Source organism: Eutrigla gurnardus (assembly GCF_963514095.1).
Source record: "Eutrigla gurnardus genome assembly, chromosome: 2".
Classification (NCBI taxonomy): Eukaryota; Metazoa; Chordata; class Actinopteri; order Perciformes; family Triglidae; genus Eutrigla; species Eutrigla gurnardus.
In genome coordinates, this window is record NC_139916.1 from 977,632 (window position 1) to 1,000,420 (window position 22,789).

At 49.5% G+C, this 22,789-nt stretch overlaps 3 protein-coding genes across 4 annotated transcripts in view; 1 reads left to right on the plus strand and 2 right to left on the minus strand.

Annotated features, from left to right (window-relative positions):
- Positions 1-295: 295 nt before the first annotated feature.
- Positions 296-14,672, minus strand: aldh4a1 (aldehyde dehydrogenase 4 family, member A1). The gene is made up of 15 exons (XM_084034367.1): positions 14,487-14,672; positions 11,830-11,923; positions 11,075-11,167; positions 10,299-10,346; positions 9,499-9,654; positions 9,174-9,323; positions 8,987-9,061; positions 8,587-8,774; positions 8,160-8,233; positions 5,032-5,228; positions 4,727-4,774; positions 4,485-4,637; positions 3,901-4,022; positions 2,312-2,430; positions 296-1,282 (listed from the first exon to the last, which is right to left on the minus strand). Exons 1-15 carry the CDS (start codon positions 14,525-14,527, stop codon positions 1,170-1,172), a joined length of 1,671 nt encoding a protein of 556 aa, XP_083890493.1. The 5' UTR covers positions 14,528-14,672; the 3' UTR covers positions 296-1,169.
- The window catches only part of mkrn2 (makorin, ring finger protein, 2), a 294,103-nt gene continuing 283,944 nt past the window's right edge, over positions 12,631-22,789 (minus strand). Inside the window, exon 11 of the mRNA XM_084034441.1 lies at positions 12,631-12,640. The gene's annotated coding sequence lies outside the window, so the exon portion shown is untranslated. The remainder of the gene's footprint in view (positions 12,641-22,789) is intronic.
- Positions 20,999-22,158, plus strand: LOC311029413 (transcription factor HES-5-like). Of its 2 annotated transcripts, XM_084034548.1 has the most exons (3): positions 20,999-21,359; positions 21,443-21,636; positions 21,719-22,158. In XM_084034548.1, the coding sequence occupies exons 2-3, from the start codon at positions 21,574-21,576 to the stop codon at positions 22,130-22,132; spliced, it is 477 nt and encodes a 158-aa protein (XP_083890674.1). In that variant the 5' UTR covers positions 20,999-21,359; positions 21,443-21,573; the 3' UTR covers positions 22,133-22,158. The 2 variants fall into 2 exon arrangements, with proteins under 2 accessions (XP_083890674.1, XP_083890673.1); XM_084034547.1 differs by having other exon boundaries at positions 21,000-21,636; positions 21,719-22,157.

The following is a 22,789-nucleotide window of genomic DNA, read 5'->3' on the forward strand; positions in this document are numbered from 1 at the left end:
GGGGGCGACTCCTCTCTGGTTGTATAGAAGTCTATGAGAAAATGGTCCTACTTCTCTCTGCTGGCCACCAGGGGGCGACTCCTCTCTGGTTGTATAGAAGTCTATGAGAAAATGGTCCTACTTCTCCCTTGATGTATTATCTCAGTAAAACATGATGACGATGATGAACGAGTCACTGTTTCATACATCGGGTGTGAGTTTTGGTGAAAACCTGGTTAAACTTGAGGAGACGCATCACTGTTTGAAAACCATGTATTAAATAAATAGAAGCCAGGGAACAAAAAAAGAGTCCTGATTTAGACTTAAATAATTTATTATTTATTGTCAAAAAATGATCTGAATTCAGAGTTACTAAGGCAGGCATGTTCTGAACATTGACCGATTAAAATACAAAATACTCTTCAGAAAATACACGTTAACTGTTTGATAAAAGACAGAGAACTTTCATTTCGTTTTCGTTTCATCGTCTGCATTCGATCAGGACTGGAATCAAACTATGGCTGCATGCGTTCCTTAGAATCCGTTTGTTGACCGGAGGAAACGCTTCACTGCCACACAAACGTCCAAGAAACGAGGACAAGCGAGACAAACGACCCATTTCACAGTCCTCCGACGTTAGTTGTTATTATTATTAGATTACTAGACATTTGTTTCATCGTAAAACTAACAAATATGAGACATAAAAAGGCTTTGTGTTCAGAGACTGGCATAGAGGAACACTTTATATCCCGACATTGACCTGAAATAATATTATATATTATATATATATACGGTATTGGCTCAATTAACCTACAAGCTGATTGATCTCACATCGGGTTTTGTCAGTTTCATCATGGAAGAGTAAGAAAAGCATAAAAATCTGAATTCATTTTTTTCTAATTATTAATCGATCTTGTTGACAAGTCGATTCAATGACTGACTGAGATCTAATTTGATTCAGGATTTAAAAAATAAAACTATTGATAGCTGTCTTTGACCACTCAAATCATTGGATTAAGGAAGCAGCTGAGCGGCGGCAGGTAAAGTGCGTCGTCATGGCGACGCTCCACGGTGGCGAACGGAGGACTCTCGCCGCTCTGCTGCAGGTCTCCTCACATACATTCAGGTCCAGGTTTCAGTGCAAAGACTCATGGGGGCTCCGGTGTTAGCAGCAGGGGGCAGCGCTGCACTCAGCCCATGTAGGAGTAGCTCCAGTCCCTGAGGGGGACGTGGGTCCGCTTCACCACCTGAGGCGAGGTCCAGCGCAGGACGTAGTGTGGACCTCCGGGTTTGTCGTTGGTTCCTGGTGGAGAGCAGATATATAATGGACCACACAGAGGACTAGATAGAGGACTAGGTAGACGACTAGGTAGAGGACTCGGTAGACGACTACATAGAGGACTAGGTAGAGGACTAGATAGAGGACTAGATAGAGGACTAGGTAGAGGACTAGGTAGAGGACTCGGTAGACGACTACATAAAGGACTAGGTAGAGGACTAGGCAGAGGACTCGGTAGACGACTACATAGAGGACTAGGTAGAGGACTAGATAGAGGACTACATAGAGGACTAGGTAGACGACTAGGTAGAGGACTACATAGAGGACTAGGTAGAGGACTACGTAGAGGACTAGGTAGAGGACTAGGTAGAGGACTAGGCAGAGGACTAGGTAGAGGACTACATAGAGGACTAGGTAGAGGACTAGGTAGAGGACTAGGCAGAGGACTAGGTAGAGGACTACATAGAGGACTAGGTAGAGGACTAGATAGAGGACTAGGTAGAGGACTAGGTAGACGACTAGGTAGAGGACTACATAGAGGACTAGGTAGACGACTAGGTAGAGGACTACATAGAGGACTAGGTAGAGGACTAGGTAGACGACTAGGCAGAGGACTAGGTAGAGGACTACATAGAGGACTAGGTAGAGGACTAGATAGAGGACTAGGTAGAGGACTAGGTAGACGACTAGGTAGAGGACTACATAGAGGACTAGGTAGACGACTAGGTAGAGGACTACATAGAGGACTAGGTAGAGGACTAGGTAGACGACTAGGTAGAGGACTACATAGAGGACTACATAGAGGACTAGGTAGACGACTAGATAGAGGACTACATAGAGGACTAGGTAGAGGACTACATAGAGGACTAGGAAGAGGACTAGATAGAGGACTACATAGAGGACTAGGAAGAGGACTAGGTAGAGGACTAGGAAGAGGACTAGGTAGAGGATGTCTCCCTGTGATAGACTGGTCACCTGTCTGTCTCTACATGTCTCCCTGTCCCCCTACATGTCTCCCTCTCCGATGGCATGGAGGGTGAGACAGGCTCTTACCTGAAGCTCTGGCGCCACCAAATGGCTGCTGAGCGACGACGGAGCCGGTGGATTTGTCGTTAACGTAGTAGTTCCCTGCGGCGTTCCTCAGGGCTCTAGCTGCCTCCTCAATCACCTTCCTACAAACACAAACACCAGGGACGTAAGAAACTGGACTCAAGGCCAGCAGAGAACAAGCAGTCTGTCATCTACAGGGAGGTTTTAGACCTGGTTCTGGTCTCTACTGGTTCACATCGAGTCAAATAGAAAACATGAAGATTCTCAGTTAAGTTCTGCAGAGTCGGTTCATCTGGGATTTCTATTTATGGACGTTTATTTGTGATGGACACGTGTCCCTCTAAGACTCAGGAAAACCCAGGTTCAGGTCCCGTTCCAGAAAGCAGGCTCAACCAACTCTGAGATGGGCAACTCTTGAGTTTTCGGTTCCAGAACAGTGGTTTTGAATTAGTTCACCGGGAGAGAGTTATTAGATATTACTGAGTGTTTATGGAGATAACGAGCTCCTCCTGAGAAAGCGGAGCAACGTAACTGCAGTAAAGTAGAGATAGTTGGTGTGGCGGACATTTACGGCCTGACTTAATGTGTATAACTGAATGAAACAGTCGATTGGTCTAAAGGTGATAAGTCTTCATGTTCAGCTTCGTAGAACACCTCTGTGGTGTAACGGTTAGAAACGCTGCCTACGGTGCAGGCGACGGGTTCAACTCCCGTGGTTCACAAAGTAGCGCAGTTAACTAATAATTATTTTCATGTAGGTGTTATCCCCCCAGGCACAAAAAGAAAGTGGCTTCAGCTGAAAATTAAGCATACGAACATTGCACAAATATGTAGACTAAGGCATATGATTTTAATCATATTTCACATATTAAACAGTAAATATAAGCAGCTATTTCAGCAAAGAAATGTCCTTTTTCAGAAAACTCCCGTTTGCAAAAAATCTAAAGAGCTCTGCAAAGAATCTGGACTATGTCCGCGATATGTAATGTCAATAATGAGGATATTGTTTAGATATGTGATTGGTAGGAAAAATGGTAATTAAAATCCTCTCCCGATGTAAAGCTGCTAGAATCACGTTTATTTCCATATCAATGGTTGACGAGGAAAGGATGGCAACTTTTTTTCAGAGTTGGTTCAGATTCCAGAAAAAGGCGGAGACATGTAGGAGAAACTCAGGGTTTGTTGAACCTAACCTGCCAGCGAGCAGGTTAGGTTCACAGAGTCAGTTACCATGGTAACTGACCTAAAGGTTGAGTTACCTCTCTTTCTGGAACGGAAAACTCTCCCTCTTCTCAGGGTTAACAAACTTAGAGTTTCAGGAAAACCTGCTTTCTGGAACGGGCCCCAGGTCCTGGTCCTAGTAGTGGTGTGTGTGAGTGAGGTGAACATGTCTCTCTAAGACTCAGGTAAACCCAGGTCCAGGTCCTGGTAGTGGTGTGTGTGAGTGAGGTGAACATGTCTCTCTAAGACTCAGGTAAACCCAGGTCCAGGTCCTGGTAGTGGTGTGTGTGAGTGAGGTGAACATGTCTCTCTAAGACTCAGGTAAACCCAGGTCCAGGTCCTGGTCCAGGTGTGAGGTGAACGGGTCTCACGGGTCCTGAGCGAACACGGCTCCAGTCAGAGCGAACGGAGACGTGTTGTCGATCAGCTGCAGGACTTCTTTGTAGTCGTTCTCAGGATAAACGTAGACGGACAGAACCGGTCCGAAGATCTCCTGCAGACAAACACATGTTCATAATACAGATTAGGATTGGGAGGCATGCTGGGTAATTTAATATCCCCTCTCTCTACCACACACACAGCCGGTACGGCTACAATGAGCTCCGTCTCCAATCAGAACCAATCAGCTGACCGGAGGCTGCAACCGTCACATGATCAAAATGCAGCAACAGGAAATGAAGTAAAATACCTCCAAATCACGTGAGTAACTCTGTTTGTTACGTTAGTTCGCATTTTCTTTCAATCCGAAAACAAAACGGACGTCCTGACTACAAACTATCAGCTTCTTAAGGCAACAAAATACGGAACCGCTGAGTCTCTCTGAGCTCAGCTTTCTGTTCCACTGGAGACACTGCCCCCTGGTGGCGTCTGCGGGTCACTACATCACATCTATACAGCCTCATAAAGAGCAGCGTCTAGACTAGAAACGTGTACGAGGATGGAAAGCAGGTCGTACCTCGTTCATGATGGCATCCTGAGGGTCGCTGGTCTGGATGATGGTCGGCTCCACGAAGTAGCCCTTCCTGTCGTCATAGTTACCACCAGCAATGACCTTTAACGTGGACGATGATTTGGCACGATCGAGCCACGTCTTTATCCGAGCGAACGACTTCGGGAGGAAACAGAGGAGGAAACGCTGTAAACATGCACATACCATTAGAGGGGCTTTTATTTTGAAAAGACTGAAGGAAGCTCCACCTTGTCATCAATGACGGCTGACAGGAAGGTGCTGAAGTCTTCAACGGGCTGCAGGACCGAAACAACAGGAATCAATCACAGTATTGATCAAGAACATCACGCCTCCCACTGAAGAGGTACTCTAGTAGTACTTTCAGAGTACTTTGGTGGTACTTTAGTAGTGCTTTAGCAGTACTTTAGTAGTACTCACGTCTCCCACTTTGAGCTGCTGGGGAATGTAGTACTTTATTAGTACCTTAGTGGTACCTTAGTGGTACTTTAGTGGTACTCTAGTGGTACTCTAGCGGTACTCTAGCGGTACTCACGTCTCCCACTTTGAGCTGGCGGTGGATCTCCAGCAGCTGATCCCGGATCTGGGGCCACATGCTGTCTGGGACGTACATCCTGGAGCAGGCGGAGCACTTCTGGCCTCCGTACTCGAAGGCGGAGCGGATGGTTCCCTTCACCACGCTCTCCACCTCCGCAGACTTGTGGACGAAGTGGAAGTTCTTCCCGCCGCACTCTGAAAGTGTGAAAGGAAACTCCTACATCAGAATTTCAACATCTGATCAGGGATCTCACTGGTGGTCTGACTGGAGGTCTGACTGGAGGTCTGACTGAGGTCTGACTGAGGTCTGACTGAGGTCTGACTGAGGAGGTCTGACTGGAGGTCTGACTGAGGTCTGACTGGAGGTCTGACTGGAGGTCTGACTGAGGTCTGACTGGAGGTCTGACTGGGGAGGTCTGACTGGAGGTCTGACTGAGGAGGTCTGACTGGAGGTCTGACTGGAGGTCTGACTGAGGTCTGACTGAGGTCTGACTGAGGAGGTCTGACTGGAGGTCTGACTGGGGAGGTCTGACTGGTGGTCTGACTGAGGTCTGACTGGAGGTCTGACTGAGGTCTGACTGAGGAGGTCTGACTGGAGGTCTGACTGGAGGTCTGACTGAGGTCTGACTGAGGAGGTCTGACTGGAGGTCTGACTGGTGGTCTGACTGGAGGTCTGACTGGAGGTCTGACTGAGGTCTGACTGAGGAGGTCTGACTGGAGGTCTGACTGGAGGTCTGACTGAGGAGGTCTGACTGGTGGTCTGACTGAGGAGGTCTGACTGGAGGTCTGACTGAGGAGGTCTGACTGGGGAGGTCTGACTGGAGGTCTGACTGAGGAGGTCTGACTGGTGGTCTGACTGGAGGTCTGACTGGGGAGGTCTGACTGGAGGTCTGACTGGAGGTCTGACTGGAGGTCTGACTGAGGAGGTCTGACTGGTGGTCTGACTGAGGTCTGACTGGAGGTCTGACTGGAGGTCTGACTGGAGGTCTGACTGAGGAGGTCTGACTGGTGGTCTGACTGAGGTCTGACTGGAGGTCTGACTGGAGGTCTGACTGAGGTCTGACTGGAGGTCTGACTGGAGGTCTGACTGGGGAGGTCTGACTGGAGGTCTGACTGGGGAGGTCTGACTGGAGGTCTGACTGAGGTCTGACTGAGGAGGTCTGACTGGTGGTCTGACTGAGGTCTGACTGAGGAGGTCTGACTGGGGAGGTCTGACTGAGGTCTGACTGAGGAGGTCTGACTGGTGGTCTGACTGGAGGTCTGACTGGAGGTCTGACTGAGGAGGTCTGACTGGAGGTCTGACTGGGGAGGTCTGACTGGGGAGGTCTGACTGAGGTCTGACTGGAGGTCTGACTGGGGAGGTCTGACTGGGGAGGTCTGACTGGGGAGGTCTGACTGGTGGTCTGATTGGGGAGGTCTGACTGGGGAGGTCTGACTGGAGGTCTGACTGGAGGTCTGACTGGTGGTCTGACTGGAGGTCTGACTGAGGTCTGACTGGAGGTCTGACTGGAGGTCTGACTGAGGTCTGACTGAGGAGGTCTGACTGGTGGTCTGACTGAGGAGGTCTGACTGAGGTCTGACTGAGGTCTGACTGGTGGTCTGACTGGTGGTCTGACTGAGGTCTGACTGGAGGTCTGACTGGAGGTCTGACTGGGGAGGTCTGACTGGAGGTCTGACTGGGGAGGTCTGACTGGAGGTCTGACTGAGGTCTGACTGAGGAGGTCTGACTGGTGGTCTGACTGAGGTCTGACTGAGGAGGTCTGACTGGGGAGGTCTGACTGAGGTCTGACTGAGGAGGTCTGACTGGTGGTCTGACTGGAGGTCTGACTGGAGGTCTGACTGAGGAGGTCTGACTGGAGGTCTGACTGGGGAGGTCTGACTGGGGAGGTCTGACTGAGGTCTGACTGGGGAGGTCTGACTGGGGAGGTCTGACTGGGGAGGTCTGACTGGGGAGGTCTGACTGGGGAGGTCTGACTGAGGTCTGACTGGAGGTCTGACTGGGGAGGTCTGACTGGGGAGGTCTGACTGAGGAGGTCTGACTGGAGGTCTGACTGAGGAGGTCTGACTGGGGAGGTCTGACTGGAGGTCTGACTGGAGGTCTGACTGGTGGTCTGACTGGAGGTCTGACTGAGGTCTGACTGGAGGTCTGACTGGAGGTCTGACTGAGGTCTGACTGAGGAGGTCTGACTGGTGGTCTGACTGAGGAGGTCTGACTGAGGTCTGACTGAGGTCTGACTGGTGGTCTGACTGGTGGTCTGACTGAGGAGGTCTGACTGGAGGTCTGACTGGGGAGGTCTGACTGGAGGTCTGACTGGGGAGGTCTGACTGGGGAGGTCTGACTGGGGAGGTCTGACTGAGGAGGTCTGACTGGGGAGGTCTGACTGGGGAGGTCTGACTGAGGAGGTCTGACTGGGGAGGTCTGACTGGGGAGGTCTGACTGAGGAGGTCTGACTGAGGAGGTCTGACTGGAGGTCTGACTGGGGAGGTCTGACTGAGGAGGTCTGACTGAGGAGGTCTGACTGGAGGTCTGACTGAGGCGGTCTGACTGAGGAGGTCTGACTGGGGAGGTCTGACTGAGGAGGTCTGACTGGAGGTCTGACTGAGGAGGTCTGACTGGGGAGGTCTGACTGAGGAGGTCTGACTGGAGGTCTGACTGGGGAGGTCTGACTGAGGAGGTCTGACTGGAGGTCTGACTGGGGAGGTCTGACTGAGGAGGTCTGACTGGAGGTCTGACTGGGGAGGTCTGACTGAGGAGGTCTGACTGAGGAGGTCTGACTGGTGGTCTGACTGGGGAGGTCTGACTGAGGAGGTCTGACTGGTGGTCTGACTGAGGAGGTCTGACTGAGGAGGTCTGACTGAGGAGGTCTGACTGGAGGTCTGACTGGGGAGGTCTGACTGAGGAGGTCTGACTGAGGAGGTCCGACTGAGGAGGTCTGACTGGTGGTCTGACTGGGGAGGTCTGACTGAGGAGGTCTGACTGGAGGTCTGACTGAGGCGGTCTGACTGAGGAGGTCTGACTGGAGGTCTGACTGAGGAGGTCTGACTGAGGAGGTCTGACTGGTGGTCTGACTGGGGAGGTCTGACTGAGGAGGTCTGACTGGAGGTCTGACCGGAGGTCCTGCTCACCTCCTGCCAGTCTGGGGAAGGTCTTGTAGGAGTCCAGGTTCTGGGCCACCTGCTTCCAAAGACGCTTGAATGTCCTAAAACAAAAACAAAAACAAATTATTTGTGTTTTATTATGAATATGATGTGAGGTTCAGTAGAAATGTCCTTCATAAGGAGACTTTTACTTTGAGTATATTTCAGTACTTTTCCAGTTTTAGTAAAGAGTAAAGAAGTAGAATGAGTACTTCTACTGTACAGAATTATGTTTTGAGGATTACTTTGGTATTCCTACAGTATTTAGTTTGCTAAATACTTTGTGCTTCTGAGATTCAGGAAGGAACCAAACCATCAGCAGCACAAGCTCTCTTTGATAACATCGAATAGAAAACCGGATATTTAAGTGAGACTGCAGCTACGAGTTCCCAGCATGCTCTATAAACGTCCTTACGGGACGCTGCCGGTGAAGTTGATGCCCGCCAGGTGCTCGGAGGAGGTGATGGCGTCCCCGAAGACCGGACCATCGGCTGGTAGGAACTGGATGATGTTGGGGGGGAGACCGGACTCCCTCAGGACTTTGTAGACGGCGTAGCTGGCCGACATGGCGGTGTCGCTGGGCTTCCACAGCACCACGTTACCCTGGAAACACAAAGGTAGACCTCCAGTCCAGGACCCAGAACTGATACAGGAGGTTCAGCAGCTCTGTGGCTACAAAGATGCTACAAGCTGCTTCCCAACTCAGCATCAGCATCGATCGGACGCAGCTAGAGCGAGGGAGGATGGGCTCCTCCTGACCTGAATGGAACGCACCCCGTCTCTCACCAACGCTGCTGTACACAGACGACACTCACCATCAGAGCCGGCGTACCTGCCAGGTTTCCTCCAATAGCAGTGAAGTTGAAAGGGGCCACGGCGGCTACAAAGCCCTGAGGTGAGACAGGGAGACAGACAGGTGGAAAGACAGACGGGTAAATGAGACCGCACACTCCAGGTCCTGACCTGAACCTGTAGCCGAACACTTAGCCATGCTGCGCTCACCTCCAGGCCGCGGTACAACATGGTGTTGGTGCTCCCCTCGGCGTCCAGCGGCTGCTGCTGCTCCAGCTCCACGCCATGTTTGGCATTAAACCTGAAGAAGTCGATGAGCTCGGCGGCGGCGTCGATCTCCGCCTGGACCACGGTCTTTCCCTGCAGGATGCAGACAGACCGGCTCACTTTCTCTCCCTACAGCGGCCCTAACACACCGTCGTACAAGCAGCTATCTCCATGTAATCAAGCACAAACGCTGCGATTAAACAAACAAACCCAACAACATGCCGACCAACCAGAAACACTGTGGTCAGCTGAGCGGGGTCTTCTGTACCTGGCCGATCATGGTCTTGGCGAGGATCTCTGCTCTCTTGGGTCCGCTGATGAGGTCGGCGGCCTTGAAGAGAACCTGGGCGCGGTCCTGGACCGGCTTCAGGTCCCACTCTCTCCTCGCTGCTAGCGACGCCGCAATAGCTTTGTTGATTAGCTCCTGGAACATTCCAGCAAAAACAAGGAGTTGGTTAAATGAGTCAGCTTTATTTCTACAGCCTGTTTTCAAAAACGACGTGGATTCAAGCGGACGTGGAGGGAAAACCTCGTCCTGACGAACATATAGGTCATCATAATTAAAAACACCGTTCCTGACACATCTACCGGCACCAAACAGGAAGGAAGTGGTTCAGCAGTAAACATGTGATTGACTAAAACTCAGACTGTTGGCTGATCTTCTATTCTCAACTCTTCCTACAACAGTTTTATTTTCCAAACTGCAATCGTGCACACAAACTTAAAAAAGGTTCTCTGGACGAGCCGACTTCAGCTCGTCTACCAGAACTTCATCAAGTCCCAGTCTGGTTTCAGGGCACTGAATCTGTTCTGGGGATCAAAGATGATCAACAAGCTCAGTATTGATATTCAACCCCTATGCAGACGACACTCGGCTCTATGTAGCCGATGATCCAGGGACCTGAACGAGGACTTCCTTCAACCGAGTCAGAACCCAACAGACGTCCTTGTGACTGGTCCAGCAGTCTCTCATTTTAAACACCTACATTTAGCAGAGCTGAACTCGTAAAGTCAGAAAGTAAGAATAAGAAATGAAAGCTCCACGTAAAGGTCTTTTTTGGAACGTACCCTGTCAGCGTAGCAGAACTTTGCCACTTTGTGGGCGTGATTGAACGGCTTTGAAGAGAAACAAACAAAGTCAATGAGTTTACAAATAAGCTCAACATGACATGGCAGTTTTTTAAATCACAGCATTCTGTTCTAGCAGAGGAAATGTATCCGACTGATCCCATACAGTTCTTTATTTACGTGTTATTTTCACATATTCTAACAATGTCAATACTTCTGGGCACTGGGCTCCACAAACGACTGGAAGTGTAGAGATGTGGTCTGACTGGGAGAAACTCAGAACCGGATTCACATGTGATGGTGTGAGTCCTCATAGAAACCATCTCACATAGTGAGACCACAAACTAGACGTTCAGAGGATGTTTGACTTCCTTACGTATTCTGTTCACAACGAATGAAATAATGAATGCAGAAATCTCCAAATGTCAAACGTTTCAGACACCAGATGACTTGTCTTGGAGTTTTAAGATCTTAATGTGGTATTTGGGAGGATTTTTTGAAAATGTTTAATCAATCTAAGGGGTCACAACGGTCCAATTCTGCATCAAAGGGTATCATTTAATTGTTTTTTAAAAACCCATAATAAGTATGGGAATGACCATCTCCTACTTCCATCATCATTTCTCAGCCGTTACACTCAAAACACACGTTTATTACAGATGTATGACTAGAGATGAAACGTCGGAGGGCATTGAGGGTATTTGGTGGTTAATGACATTATTGTCCAACAGTCAATATTAAGTGTTTGAGTTGTGATGTCATCAGTGTTGACTTACTGATAGCTGGTATCTGATGTCGCTGGTCCACACATGCTCGTCCCCGACCACACAGGGGATCTCCTCCGTGGTCCCCTTCAGACCGGCCAGCGCCTGCAGGGGAACAGGACCAGCTGTTACAGGACTGTGGGGGGGCGGGGGGGGGGGGGGGGGGGGGGTACCAGCTGTTACAGGACTGTGGGGGGGCAGGGGGGGGGTACCAGCTGTTACAGGACTGTGGGGGGGGGTGAACCAGCTGTTACAGGACTGTGGGGGGGGGGGGGGGGGGGGGGGGGGTACCAGCTGTTACAGGACTGTGGGGGGGGCAGGGGAACAGGACCAGCTGTTACAGGACTGTGGGGGGGCGGGGGGGGGGGGGGTACCAGCTGTTACAGGACTGTGGGGGGGGCAGGGGGGGGTACCAGCTGTTACAGGACTGTGGGGGGGGGGGGGGGTACCAGCTGTTACAGGACTGTGGGGGGGTGAACCAGCTGTTACAGGACTGTGGGGGGGGGGGGGGACCAGATGTTACAGGACTTTGGGGGGGGGGGGGGGGGGGGGTGGAACCAGCTGTTACAGGACTGTGGGGGGGGGGTGGAACCAGCTGTTACAGGACTGTGGGGGGGCGGGGGAGGGGGGGGTACCAGCTGTTACAGGACTGTGGGGGGGGGGGGGGGGGACCAGCTGTTACAGGACTTAGGGGGGGGGGGGGGGGGGGTGGAACCAGCTGTTACAGGACTGTGGGGGGGGGGGGGGGGGGGGCACGCAGGTTTTACCTTCAGCAGATCTTTTCTTTCAGCGCTGCCCTCCAAGAAGCCGAGGATGGGCTCATTCTTCACCTCCACCGCCGCACGGGGGAACGTTCTGAACCTACACACACACACACACACACACACACACACACACACACACACACACACACACACACACACACACACACACACACACACACACACACAAACAGTTAGCAACACAGCACAGGTAGACTTTGACCTGAAGGGACCGTGAAAATCTGGGTCCTGAACTGGTTCCAGCCAGACCCTCTTTGAACTGGATCTGGTCTTCATCACAGGCAGACCGGTCCCAGGCTGGGGTGACAGGGTGAAACGTGAGACTTTGGCCGTGCTGGTTCAAACATTAACTTTGAACATGAACATTCTGTTCATGTTCTTAATAACAGATTCAGATCCTGGCTTCCTTCATGTGATCATCAGAATCATAGAAACTGAATATGAGAGTTATATTACAGGGCTCAACAATAAGGATTGCCCGACGTCCCGGGGCAAGTAAAACGCCACGTCGGGCAAGTAACTATGACAACCCGCTTGCCCGTTCGGGCAAGTGGAGGACTCGAAGCAAAAAAAAAAAAAAAAAAAAACGATCATCATCGATAAAGTTATGATGTTGCCCCCTCCCCTTGCCCTCGTTGGATAAGGCTTGTTGTAATGCTTGGCGTACTATTTGATTTTTTGGTCTTGGCCAATCAAAATCGAGATTGCGAAACTCCCGCTACTCCGCTACATAGCTCTGCTACCGCCAACTACAATGCAGAACGTGTTGTAGGACGATGGCTGTCAGCAGGTCAGACAGCACGTCGGGTGTGAGGGGATTATTTATTTATTTATTTTTGTGCCAAAGTTTGAGAGGCCAAGATTAAAATATGGGATAAAACCGCAAAAAAAAAATACCAATGTTCCAACAATGTCAGAATTATTCATACATTGTAAATAAAGATCAAATATAACAATTTACCTGAATCTTTGTCGTTATTTGATAACCACTAATAAAAAAAAACTATTTATATTTGGGGCCAGTGAAAATTGACTTCGGGCAAGTAGAATTCAGACCCACTGGCCCGACCGGGCAAGTGGGAAAAAACCTTAGCGTTGAGCCCTGAATATATATAAATATATATATATATATATATACACATAAAAGAGTGTCGGTCTGAAGACATTCAGAGACTTCCTTTGTTGCTTCACTGGACTTTAGTCATTTTCTGATGAACAACTTGTTCTGGTTTTATCCAGTTTCATCACAGCAGGATCTCTCTCTCTCTCTCTCTCCTCCAGTCAAAACGTTCAGACTGAAGGTCACAGCTGGTTCATGAGAGAGAATAACAAACATCTGGGAGCTGAAGGAGTTTATTGTTACAGAAGTCACAGATAAACAGGGGAGTTCTGATTGTGAGAAGATAAAGAGTCAAGGTCACTGAACACACCTTACAGCTGTGGTAGTCCAGTCCTGTCAATCAGCAGGTAAGCCCCGCCCCCTAAAGCATCCCCTGCTTTCTGGTCTGGTGGACTCTAAATGGACCATAATGTACTAAATGAACATCACGCTGGATTGAAGAAGACTTGAAACTAGAGATTGAGACCATAAACTCATGTTTACAATGTTTACTGAGATAATACATCAAGAGAGAAGTAGGACCATTTTCTCATAGACTTCTATACAACCAGAGAGGAGTCGCCCCCTGGTGGCCAGCAGGGAGAAGTAGGACCATTTTCTCATAGACTTCTATACAACCAGAGAGGAGTCGCCCCCTGGTGGCCAGCAGAGAGAAGTAGGACCATTTTCTCATAGACTTCTATACAACCAGAGAGGAGTCGCCCCCTGGTGGCCAGCAGAGAGAAGTAGGACCATTTTCTCATAGACTTCTATACAACCAGAGGAGTCGCCCCCTGGTGGCCAGCAGAGAGAAGTAGGACCATTTTCTCATAGACTTCTATACAACCAGAGAGGAGTCGCCCCCTGGTGGCCAGCAGAGAGAAGTAGGACCATTTTCTCATAGACTTCTATACAACCAGAGGAGTCGCCCCCTGGTGGCCAGCAGAGAGAAGTAGGACCATTTTCTCATAGACTTCTATACAACCAGAGGAGTCGCCCCCTGGTGGCCAGCAGAGAGAAGTAGGACCATTTTCTCATAGACTTCTATACAACCAGAGAGGAGTCGCCCCCTGGTGGCCAGCAGAGAGAAGTAGGACCATTTTCTTATAGACTTCTATACAACCAGAGAGGAGTCGCCCCCTGGTGGCCAGCAGAGAGAAGTAGGACCATTTTCTTATAGACTTCTATACAACCAGAGAGGAGTCGCCCCCTGGTGGCCAGCAGAGAGAAGTAGGACCATTTTCTTATAGACTTCTATACAACCAGAGAGGAGTCAGAAGATCAGCTGGTATCACACTGAGGAAGAGGAGCAGAGGAAGGAGCTACTTCAACCTTTCATATTATTACATACTGCGTGAAGCAAATTAACAGCGTGGTTACTCGTGCGTGGTTACTCGTCACGTCACGTTACGTCACGTCACGTCACGTCACGTCACGCCCCGTCCTACCACAGATCACAACATGTCTCGGTTAGCATTAGCTGCTGGCTGACATCTGGTGTAGGTGAAGGCGTCTCGTGCCAGGAGCTCGCGCTCGTACTCACCCCCTCCATGCTTGGCTCGCCGCCGCCCTCACGCGCAGCATGTTGTCTTTGACAGGTGGAGGAAACGGAGCGGACGCGGCCTCGGACACACCTGAGCACGGATCGAACTCTGGGCAGATACGGGTCCGACGGAGACGTCTGGAGGAGGACTGACTACCCGAGTACGAATCCTGCGATGGCGGAGACGCGTCCGAGCTATCCCGCCTCTGATTGGCTAGTACGTTAGGGTAAGCCAATCAGAGGTATAGTAGGGCGGGCCATGCCTCCTCCCACCGCTGAACCGTGCTAATGTCCCGGTAGTGTCGCTGGGGGGTTAAAATACCGGATTCACTGAGAACCGTGTATCAGTTTAACGGTGAATGTTCTCATGCGATCAAACCGACGGAGAGAAGCTCGTTTTCCCGGTGAACACTGTTCTCTACCCCCCTCCGCATTCCGAAATGGAACGTTCCACAGGCGGGTCACGAGCAGCCAATCACCGAGCATTTTAAATATCCTCAGCCAATCACAGGCCACATTCAGAGGTTCTATTTTAGAGCCGCTTGTTGAACTTTCGATCACGTCTCCGCGGCCTTCTTCACCTTCTTCTTCTTTACTTTCTGATTTTAACAGAGAAAACAAATGCATTACCTTATCATTATGTTCTTTGTTATTTTATTACGTGCAGTAGGTCAACTATTAAGTCAAAGGTGTGTAATTTATATATTTAATATACCTTTTTTAATGTAACCGCTAATATCTTAGCTGGCTTGAAACTTTTTTCTTTTACCTGCATTATTAATATTATAATATTCTAATAATGATTATTATTAGAATTTTAAAAAGTGTGTAATACTTCCATTAATTGCTGTAATTGTGTAATGACAGAGAATGACCACCAGATGGAGTGAAAGACATGTACATCTCTGGAGGTTCTTCAAGCCGGTTTGTTTCCTTCTAGTTCAGAGACCAGCAGTGTTTCCTCACACTGGAAGAAAATACAGTGTGAGCATCATGTTCCAAACTTTTCATTTCATTTCATTGTGTGTGTGTGTGTGTGTGTGTGTGTGTGTGTGTGTGTGTGTGTGTGTGTGTGTTCCAGTCCAGATCCACTCTGATCCTCTGGAGCTTCTTCTTCTTCTGTGAGAATAGTCGGTAGCTGCGGTGCTGACCCTGCTGAGATCCTCCAGCAGGGGGCGCTGCTGGACTCGTTCCACTGCAGCCTTGTAGTGACCACCTGATGGTCTTGGCCAACAGCTGACGTGATGTTATAGGGGTCATCCGGGTCCACGTGAGTCCAGTTGGACTACAAAGAGGTTTTACACTTTCAAGAGTCTTCTTCCACTTACAAACAGACACAAGTTGATTTTCAGGTATTTATACTTTAAATATAGAAATCTCCATGTCTTATCAATAAGGACTCGTTCTCCAGCTGTTGCTCAGCAACAAGGCGTCATCGTGGATATCACCAATAAACCAGCTGATAATCGGCTGCAGCCATTTCCATCTGAGGAAGGAACCGGGAAGGAAGTGACCATATTTGGACTGTGGAAGAGCGACGGGTGGATCAGAGTGACACCTAGAACAGCAACCTTACTGGATCCATCTGTAAAATACAATATTATTACTATGACAATAATAATATACACTTTGGTCGTTTTTCGTGATCCGAGCAGCAGCTGGACCGTTCACACCAAACTCCCGCCAAAATAAAAGCTCACAAAAGCAGACCGGACTTGACATAAGCAGGTGAAAAAATGAGAATATACTTTAGTGAAACTGAGATTGCTTCTGTTAATACTACCAATACTGTTAATGCTACTACTACTATACTACTACCAACACCAAATGCAGTTGGAACCCAAGGGCCTGAGCTGCACCAGATTTCTGCCTAAAGGCGAGTCCACACCGGAAGAACTGCCCGACTCGCGTCGGAAAATGAAGTCGGGCTACTTAATATGGCCGACTCGAACAACGACATGGGCGGTTCACACCTACAGAATTACAGCCGACGCCATACGTTCCGCGCTTGCGCGAGATGTAATGTCTCCAAAACAACAGGCGGCGCTAATCTGTATTGTGGGCCAAAAAACACGAAAACCTGAAGTAGCCGGTCCTCTCTAGACCATAACACAGAGCACGCTGTCCTCACCAGTCACTGTTGTCAGCAGAGTGAGGTTGTAGACTGTAGTTTTGATTACTCTCTGAACGGAAAAATCGAAAATGTAACCCGATTCCACTGGTTATCTGGTATGTTTACCATCGTCACTTCCGGGCTTCACTGATTCGCTAGTCAAGCTGCTAGCCTCCACCAATCAGAATGGTAAAAGAATGACCGACTCGAATGGCGGATTACACATTTGAATCGGCTGAAATGAACGCCGACGTGGGCCGATTCGAGCGACCACACCAAGGAGACTCATGTCACGAACGCCGACTCTCTCAAAGACGCCGATTTTCGGTCCGGTGTGGACCCGCCTTTAAAAGCCTATTAAGGCAGTTTTCCGCCCCCTGGGTGATGTTGGGACTTTGAGATTGTATTGACTCTGTGTCAAGTGTCCTGAGATGACTTCTGTTGTGATATGACACTAGAAATACAATTGAATTGGGAGTACCTCGTTACTATTACTTCAGTGGGATTTTGAAGTACTTTGAAGCATTTTTAATGGTGTTGTTTGTGCTGCGTTTTTCTTTTGGTCTATTCATTTCTAATATTGGACGCTTCTATTGATGGTTGATGGGAGGAGGGTTGCCCTGGCGACGGAGGAAGTTCTTTAGTGGTGTTGATGACCATGAAGCTGCAGGAGACAGACGCTGAAAGCTTCTCTTCTTCTGGTCTTCGCCGAGCGTTCCTGACACGTGAGTCACACATTCCAGTGCCCCCCCCCCCCCCCCCCCCCCCCGGTCAGAGTGGACCCCTCCACACACCGCCACACACACACACACACACCCCATGTGCACACACACCCTCCACGTGCGCACACACACGCCCAGCAGCACTCTGCTCTGAGGAATGTGTGAGAGCGGCAGGCGGATCCTCGTTCCCACACTTCAGCCTCCATTCAGGCCCCGCCCACCCTGTGGCGGCCGCCACTGATCCTCCAGACCCTCATTAAGCTCCGGCCCTCAATGGGCCATCTGGACCAGGAGGGGAGGGGGGGCACGTGAGACCCAGACCCCCAGCACATACTCCTCCGAGTGTGCAGGTGGGATAATGAGAGGTAAATAGGTGCTCTGGTGCCATCTAATCGCTGGAGCACAACATGAACAAATGTACTTCAGTACAATGTTGAGGTACTTGTACTTCATCCTTTATAGTAACACTACACCTCACAGGTAATATTCTACCTGCTTATGACATCATTAGTTACTTTGCAGATGAGATTAATACAAATGTAATAAATACAGGATTTACTATTATAATAGATTAAACTACCAGCTGTTATTATAATAGTACATATAAAAGTATATATATATATATATATATATATATATATATATATATATATATATCAGTGGCGAGCGGTGACCTTTTACTGTGGTCATGCTGAAGTGTCAATACCATGATCACTATAAGCGGTTGATTACTAAAACCGAATTGTTATTACAGTATTTCACTTGTTTTTTTATGGAGAACATCATCTAAATGCCAGTTGTATAGTTTTTCAATGAGAAAAATGTAACGAAACGGTCGTCAGCGCGATCCTCTCGTCAGCTCCAAACTCACCCGTCTGCACCTCAATCACAGACCACAGCTGGTTTTCCGCACAGCATTTACAGTAACTCACTGACACGTCTCAGATCAGTAGGCGCTGCTGCCGGTGTGTTTTTAAAACGAACTAGGCTAGTAGCGCCGCAGATTTCTCATTCCCCACCTTGTTTGACTGAGAGTGTTTCGAGATGGTTTTCATGAATGAACAGGCAATATGTCGCTGTCAGACCGGATCGTTTGACGGGAGGGGGGTCGGCTAGCTAGCCATTTATGTTTCTCATACGCGCTAGCTTGAAAGTGACGGACGGAATTCTTTGCAGTCTTTGTGATATTTACTTCAGGAGTAGGCCGTCCACTTGAAATTATAGCTTTCTTTTCCTCAAAAGGTCTCCGCGAAAACGGCACTGAACGCAAAGCCTGAATATAATTAATATTTTCAGCCATTTTGACCAGGCTACACAATGAATGAACCACTGACAGTTTCCCGCTGAACAATTCAAACAAGTCATTTTTGCGCATGCGCGTTGGCAGATAAGCTGCTTCACTGACAGCTTTTTTGCCATTCAAAATGCTCATCTACAGTAAACACGGCCTTTAGCAGTAACTGTACTACTCGGTGTCACAGTGTCACAGCTGTCAGCTTTCCAGCTTTTCGCAAGCAAAACGGGACAGATTAGGCACGGATTTAAGACCAAAACAGTAAAACTAAGGTATTGTATAATTGAACACACTGCCAGATTAATATTTTCAATTATTTTTATTGAAGGGCTTGGGCATGCACTGCATTTATAGCTTAATATGACCGCTCGCCCATGATATATATATATATATATATTATAAATATAAAGCTGCACTAACTGATGAGTTTATAAGTCACATGACAGCTGCTTCTCTCGACGTTCTTACAGAAACCCAAAGTGACGGACTGTTTTCACGCGTGTCTTCTCTGGGACGATGGTGTCACCTGACCTCCCTGGACCAGATCCAGGACCAAGAGTCCAAGGTCAGGCTGTTCCCAGCTCCCAAAGCCTGGTCCATCACAGGAGCCTCAGGAATGATTTGTACTGGGAGGGGGAGGTCCCCAGGAGAAAGGGGGCGGGGCCACATATTTTTAGGTGCCGTTGCTTCCTGTCGGCTCAGTGTGACCTGTCAGATGTGAGACAGGTGAGGTGTGAGACAGGTGAGGTGTACAGAGTGAGACATGGTCAGGGTCCCAGTTCAGAGACTGTGGCTTTGTTTTCCTGATTCAGAGGCTGAAACTGAAGGAACCTTCACGGTCCGACGTATCCCAGCATGCATTAGGCTCCGATGATGCCGGATTTTAATCAACATGTCGCTATCATGCTACCATCGCTATCAGACTACCATCGCTATCATGCTACCATCACTTCCACACTACCATGCTACCACTATAAAGCGACCACACTACCATTGCTACCATGCTACCATCGCTACCATGCTGCCACGATACCATCAGTACCACTCTACCATGCTACCAATGCTACCATGGCTACCATGCTACCACACTACCATGCTTCCATTGCTACCACACTACCATGCTACCACACTACCATCGCTACCATGCTGCCACGCTACCATCAGTACCACTCCACCATGCTACCATCGCTACCATGATACCACACTACCATGCTATCATCGCTACCAGGCAACCATTGCTACCACACTACCATCGTTACCACTGCTACCACACTATCATCGCTACCAGCGCTACTACACTACCATCGCTACCACACTACCATCGTTACCACTGCTACCACACTATCATCGCTACCAGCACTACCACACTACCATCGCTACCACACTACCATCGCTACCACACTACCAGCACTACCACACTACCATCGCTACCACACTACCAGCACTACCACACTACCATTGCTACCACACTACCAGCACTACCACGGCTACCGCACTACCATCGTTACCACACTACCATCGCTACCACACTACCATCGTTACCAGCGCTACTACACTACCATCGCTACCACACTACCATCGTTACCACACTACCATCGCTACCAGTGCTACCACACTACCATCGTTACCAGCGCTACTACACTACCATCGCTACCACACTACCATCGTTACCACACTACCATCGCTACCACACTACCAGCGCTAACACACTACCATCGCTACCACACTACCATCGTTACCACACTACCATCGCTACCAGCGCTACCACACTACCATCGTTACCAGCGCTACCACACTACCATCGTTACCAGCGCTACCACACTACCATCGCTACCACACACTACCATCGCTACCACACTACCAGCACTACCACACTACCATCGCTACCACACTACCAGCGCTAACACACTACCATCGCTACCACACTACCATCGTTACCACACTACCATCGTTACCACACTACCATCGTTACCACACTACCATCGCTACCAGCGCTACCACACTACCATCGTTACCAGCGCTACCACACTACCATCGTTACCAGCGCTACCACACTACCATCGCTACCACACTACCAGCACTACCACACTACCAGCGCTACCACATTACTGTCACAATCATGCTACCATGCTACTATGCTACCATGACACCGGTGCTCCAGTCTGCATGTCGTGATAGTTTTCCTCAACCTAAATGTCATGAAAGAAATTATACACGTGTGTTGTGGAGGCTCTGAGGATGGGGGGAGGTGTGTGTGTGTGTGGGGGGGGGGGGGGGGCTCTATTGACTGGAGGGTGTGTGAGCAGGATCCCAGCCTGGTTTCCCACACTCTCCGTCCCATTTATTACATCTGCTCCTAAAGAGAGGAGGAGGAGGAGGAGGACAATAGAAGTGTGCCTTCACACCATAATTGTCTTTAATTGACAGTTTCGTTTCCCTCCAATTTTCCTCCTCGTCTCTTTAAGTATTTTAGTTTGTTCTGAACTAAATCAGAAAATATCTTTAATCATGTGAGCTGAAAAAAATAGAAATCCTGTAAAATAAAAATCTTCCTGGAAAATAAAATATGAAGCGTGCTCGATCAAACACACAGCAGCAGCTCTCAGGTCAGTCCACCTGCACCGAGCCTGGAAACTGACCTGGAGTCAGCTGCTGTCTGCTTATCTGTGTGTGTGTGTGTGTGTGTGTGTGTGTGTGTGCACATCTGCAGCCGCCTGCCCGTCAGACAGCAGGAAGGTTCCCAGGTAATAAAGCTCCTCCTGTCAGCAGCAGCTCCTCCAGGAGGCCGTGAGGCCGGTTCACCATCATCATGCTCTCTGTGTTGTAGTTGGCCCCGCCCCCCGGCCTCAGAGTGTGGGAACGCTGATCTGCCTGGGACTCATGGCTTTGTGATGCTAATGTGGCCTATAAGTAGAGGAGGGGCTCCTCGGGGCCACAGCTCACTCTGCTCCGACCAGCATGGCTCCCAGCAGCACCAGAGCCTCTCCCGTCTCCCCGCCGTCCACCAGAGACCGACACAAGGTAAGTCCTGCTGCTCTGCGCCTCCTCACACCGTCTCTCTGCGCCTCCTTTCTGACCTCCGCTTCCCGTCTTTGTCCCTCAGCTGAGGAAACCGGCGGTGGAGAAGATGCGGCGAGACCGCATCAACGGCTGCATCGAGCAGCTGAAGGTCCTGCTGGAGAAGGAGTTCCAGCAGCAGGACCCCAACGCCAAGCTGGAGAAGGCTGACGTCCTGGAGATGACCGTGGCGTTCCTGCAGCAGCGGCTGCATCCTCGGGGCCCGCCGGCCAATCACACGCCAGCTCACGGCCACGGCTACTCCCGCTGCTGGAAGGAGACGCTGCACTTCCTGTCCGCCGGCTCCCTGGAGGAAGTGATGCTGCCGGGGTTCCTCCACGCCACGGCGGCCCCCTCCTCCTCCTCCTCCTCCTCCTCCTCCTCCTCCTCCCCCAGACAGAAGCAGGCTGCAGTGAAGCAGCCGCCGGGCCCCGACGGAACCATGTGGAGGCCCTGGTAGCAGATCTTTCCCGATTCCGGACTTTTACCTTTCTTCATATTGAAAAATGAGTTTGAACTCTGACCTCTGATCCTCCTGTTTCCTGTGAGACGGTGTTCACGTCTCCGTCCGGCTGCCTTTAATAAAGGCTGTGAGAGTATTACTGTCTGTAAGAGAGTATTACAATCTGTGAGAGAGTATTACAGTCTGTGAGAGAGTATTACAGTCTGTGAGAGAGTATTACAATCTGTGAGAGAGTATTACTGTCTGTGAGAGAGTATTACAGTCTGTGAGAGAGTATTACAGTCTGTGAGAGAGTATTACTGTCTGTGAGAGAGTATTACTGTCTGTGAGAGAGTATTACAATCTGTGAGAGAGTATTACAGTCTGTGAGAGAGTATTACTGTCTGTGAGAGAGTATTACAGTCTGTGAGAGAGTATTACAGTCTGTGAGAGAGTATTACAGTCTGTGAGAGAGTATTACTGTCTGTGAGAGAGTATTACAGTCTGTGAGAGAGTATTACAGTCTGTGAGAGAGTATTACTGTCTGTGAGAGAGTATTACTGTCTGTGAGAGAGTATTACTGTCTGTGAGAGAGTATTACTGCGTGTCGTTCCCCATCACTCCTCAAAGTGGTCGAACATGAAAAACGTGTTTCCTGTGGAAAAGTAAAAGTAT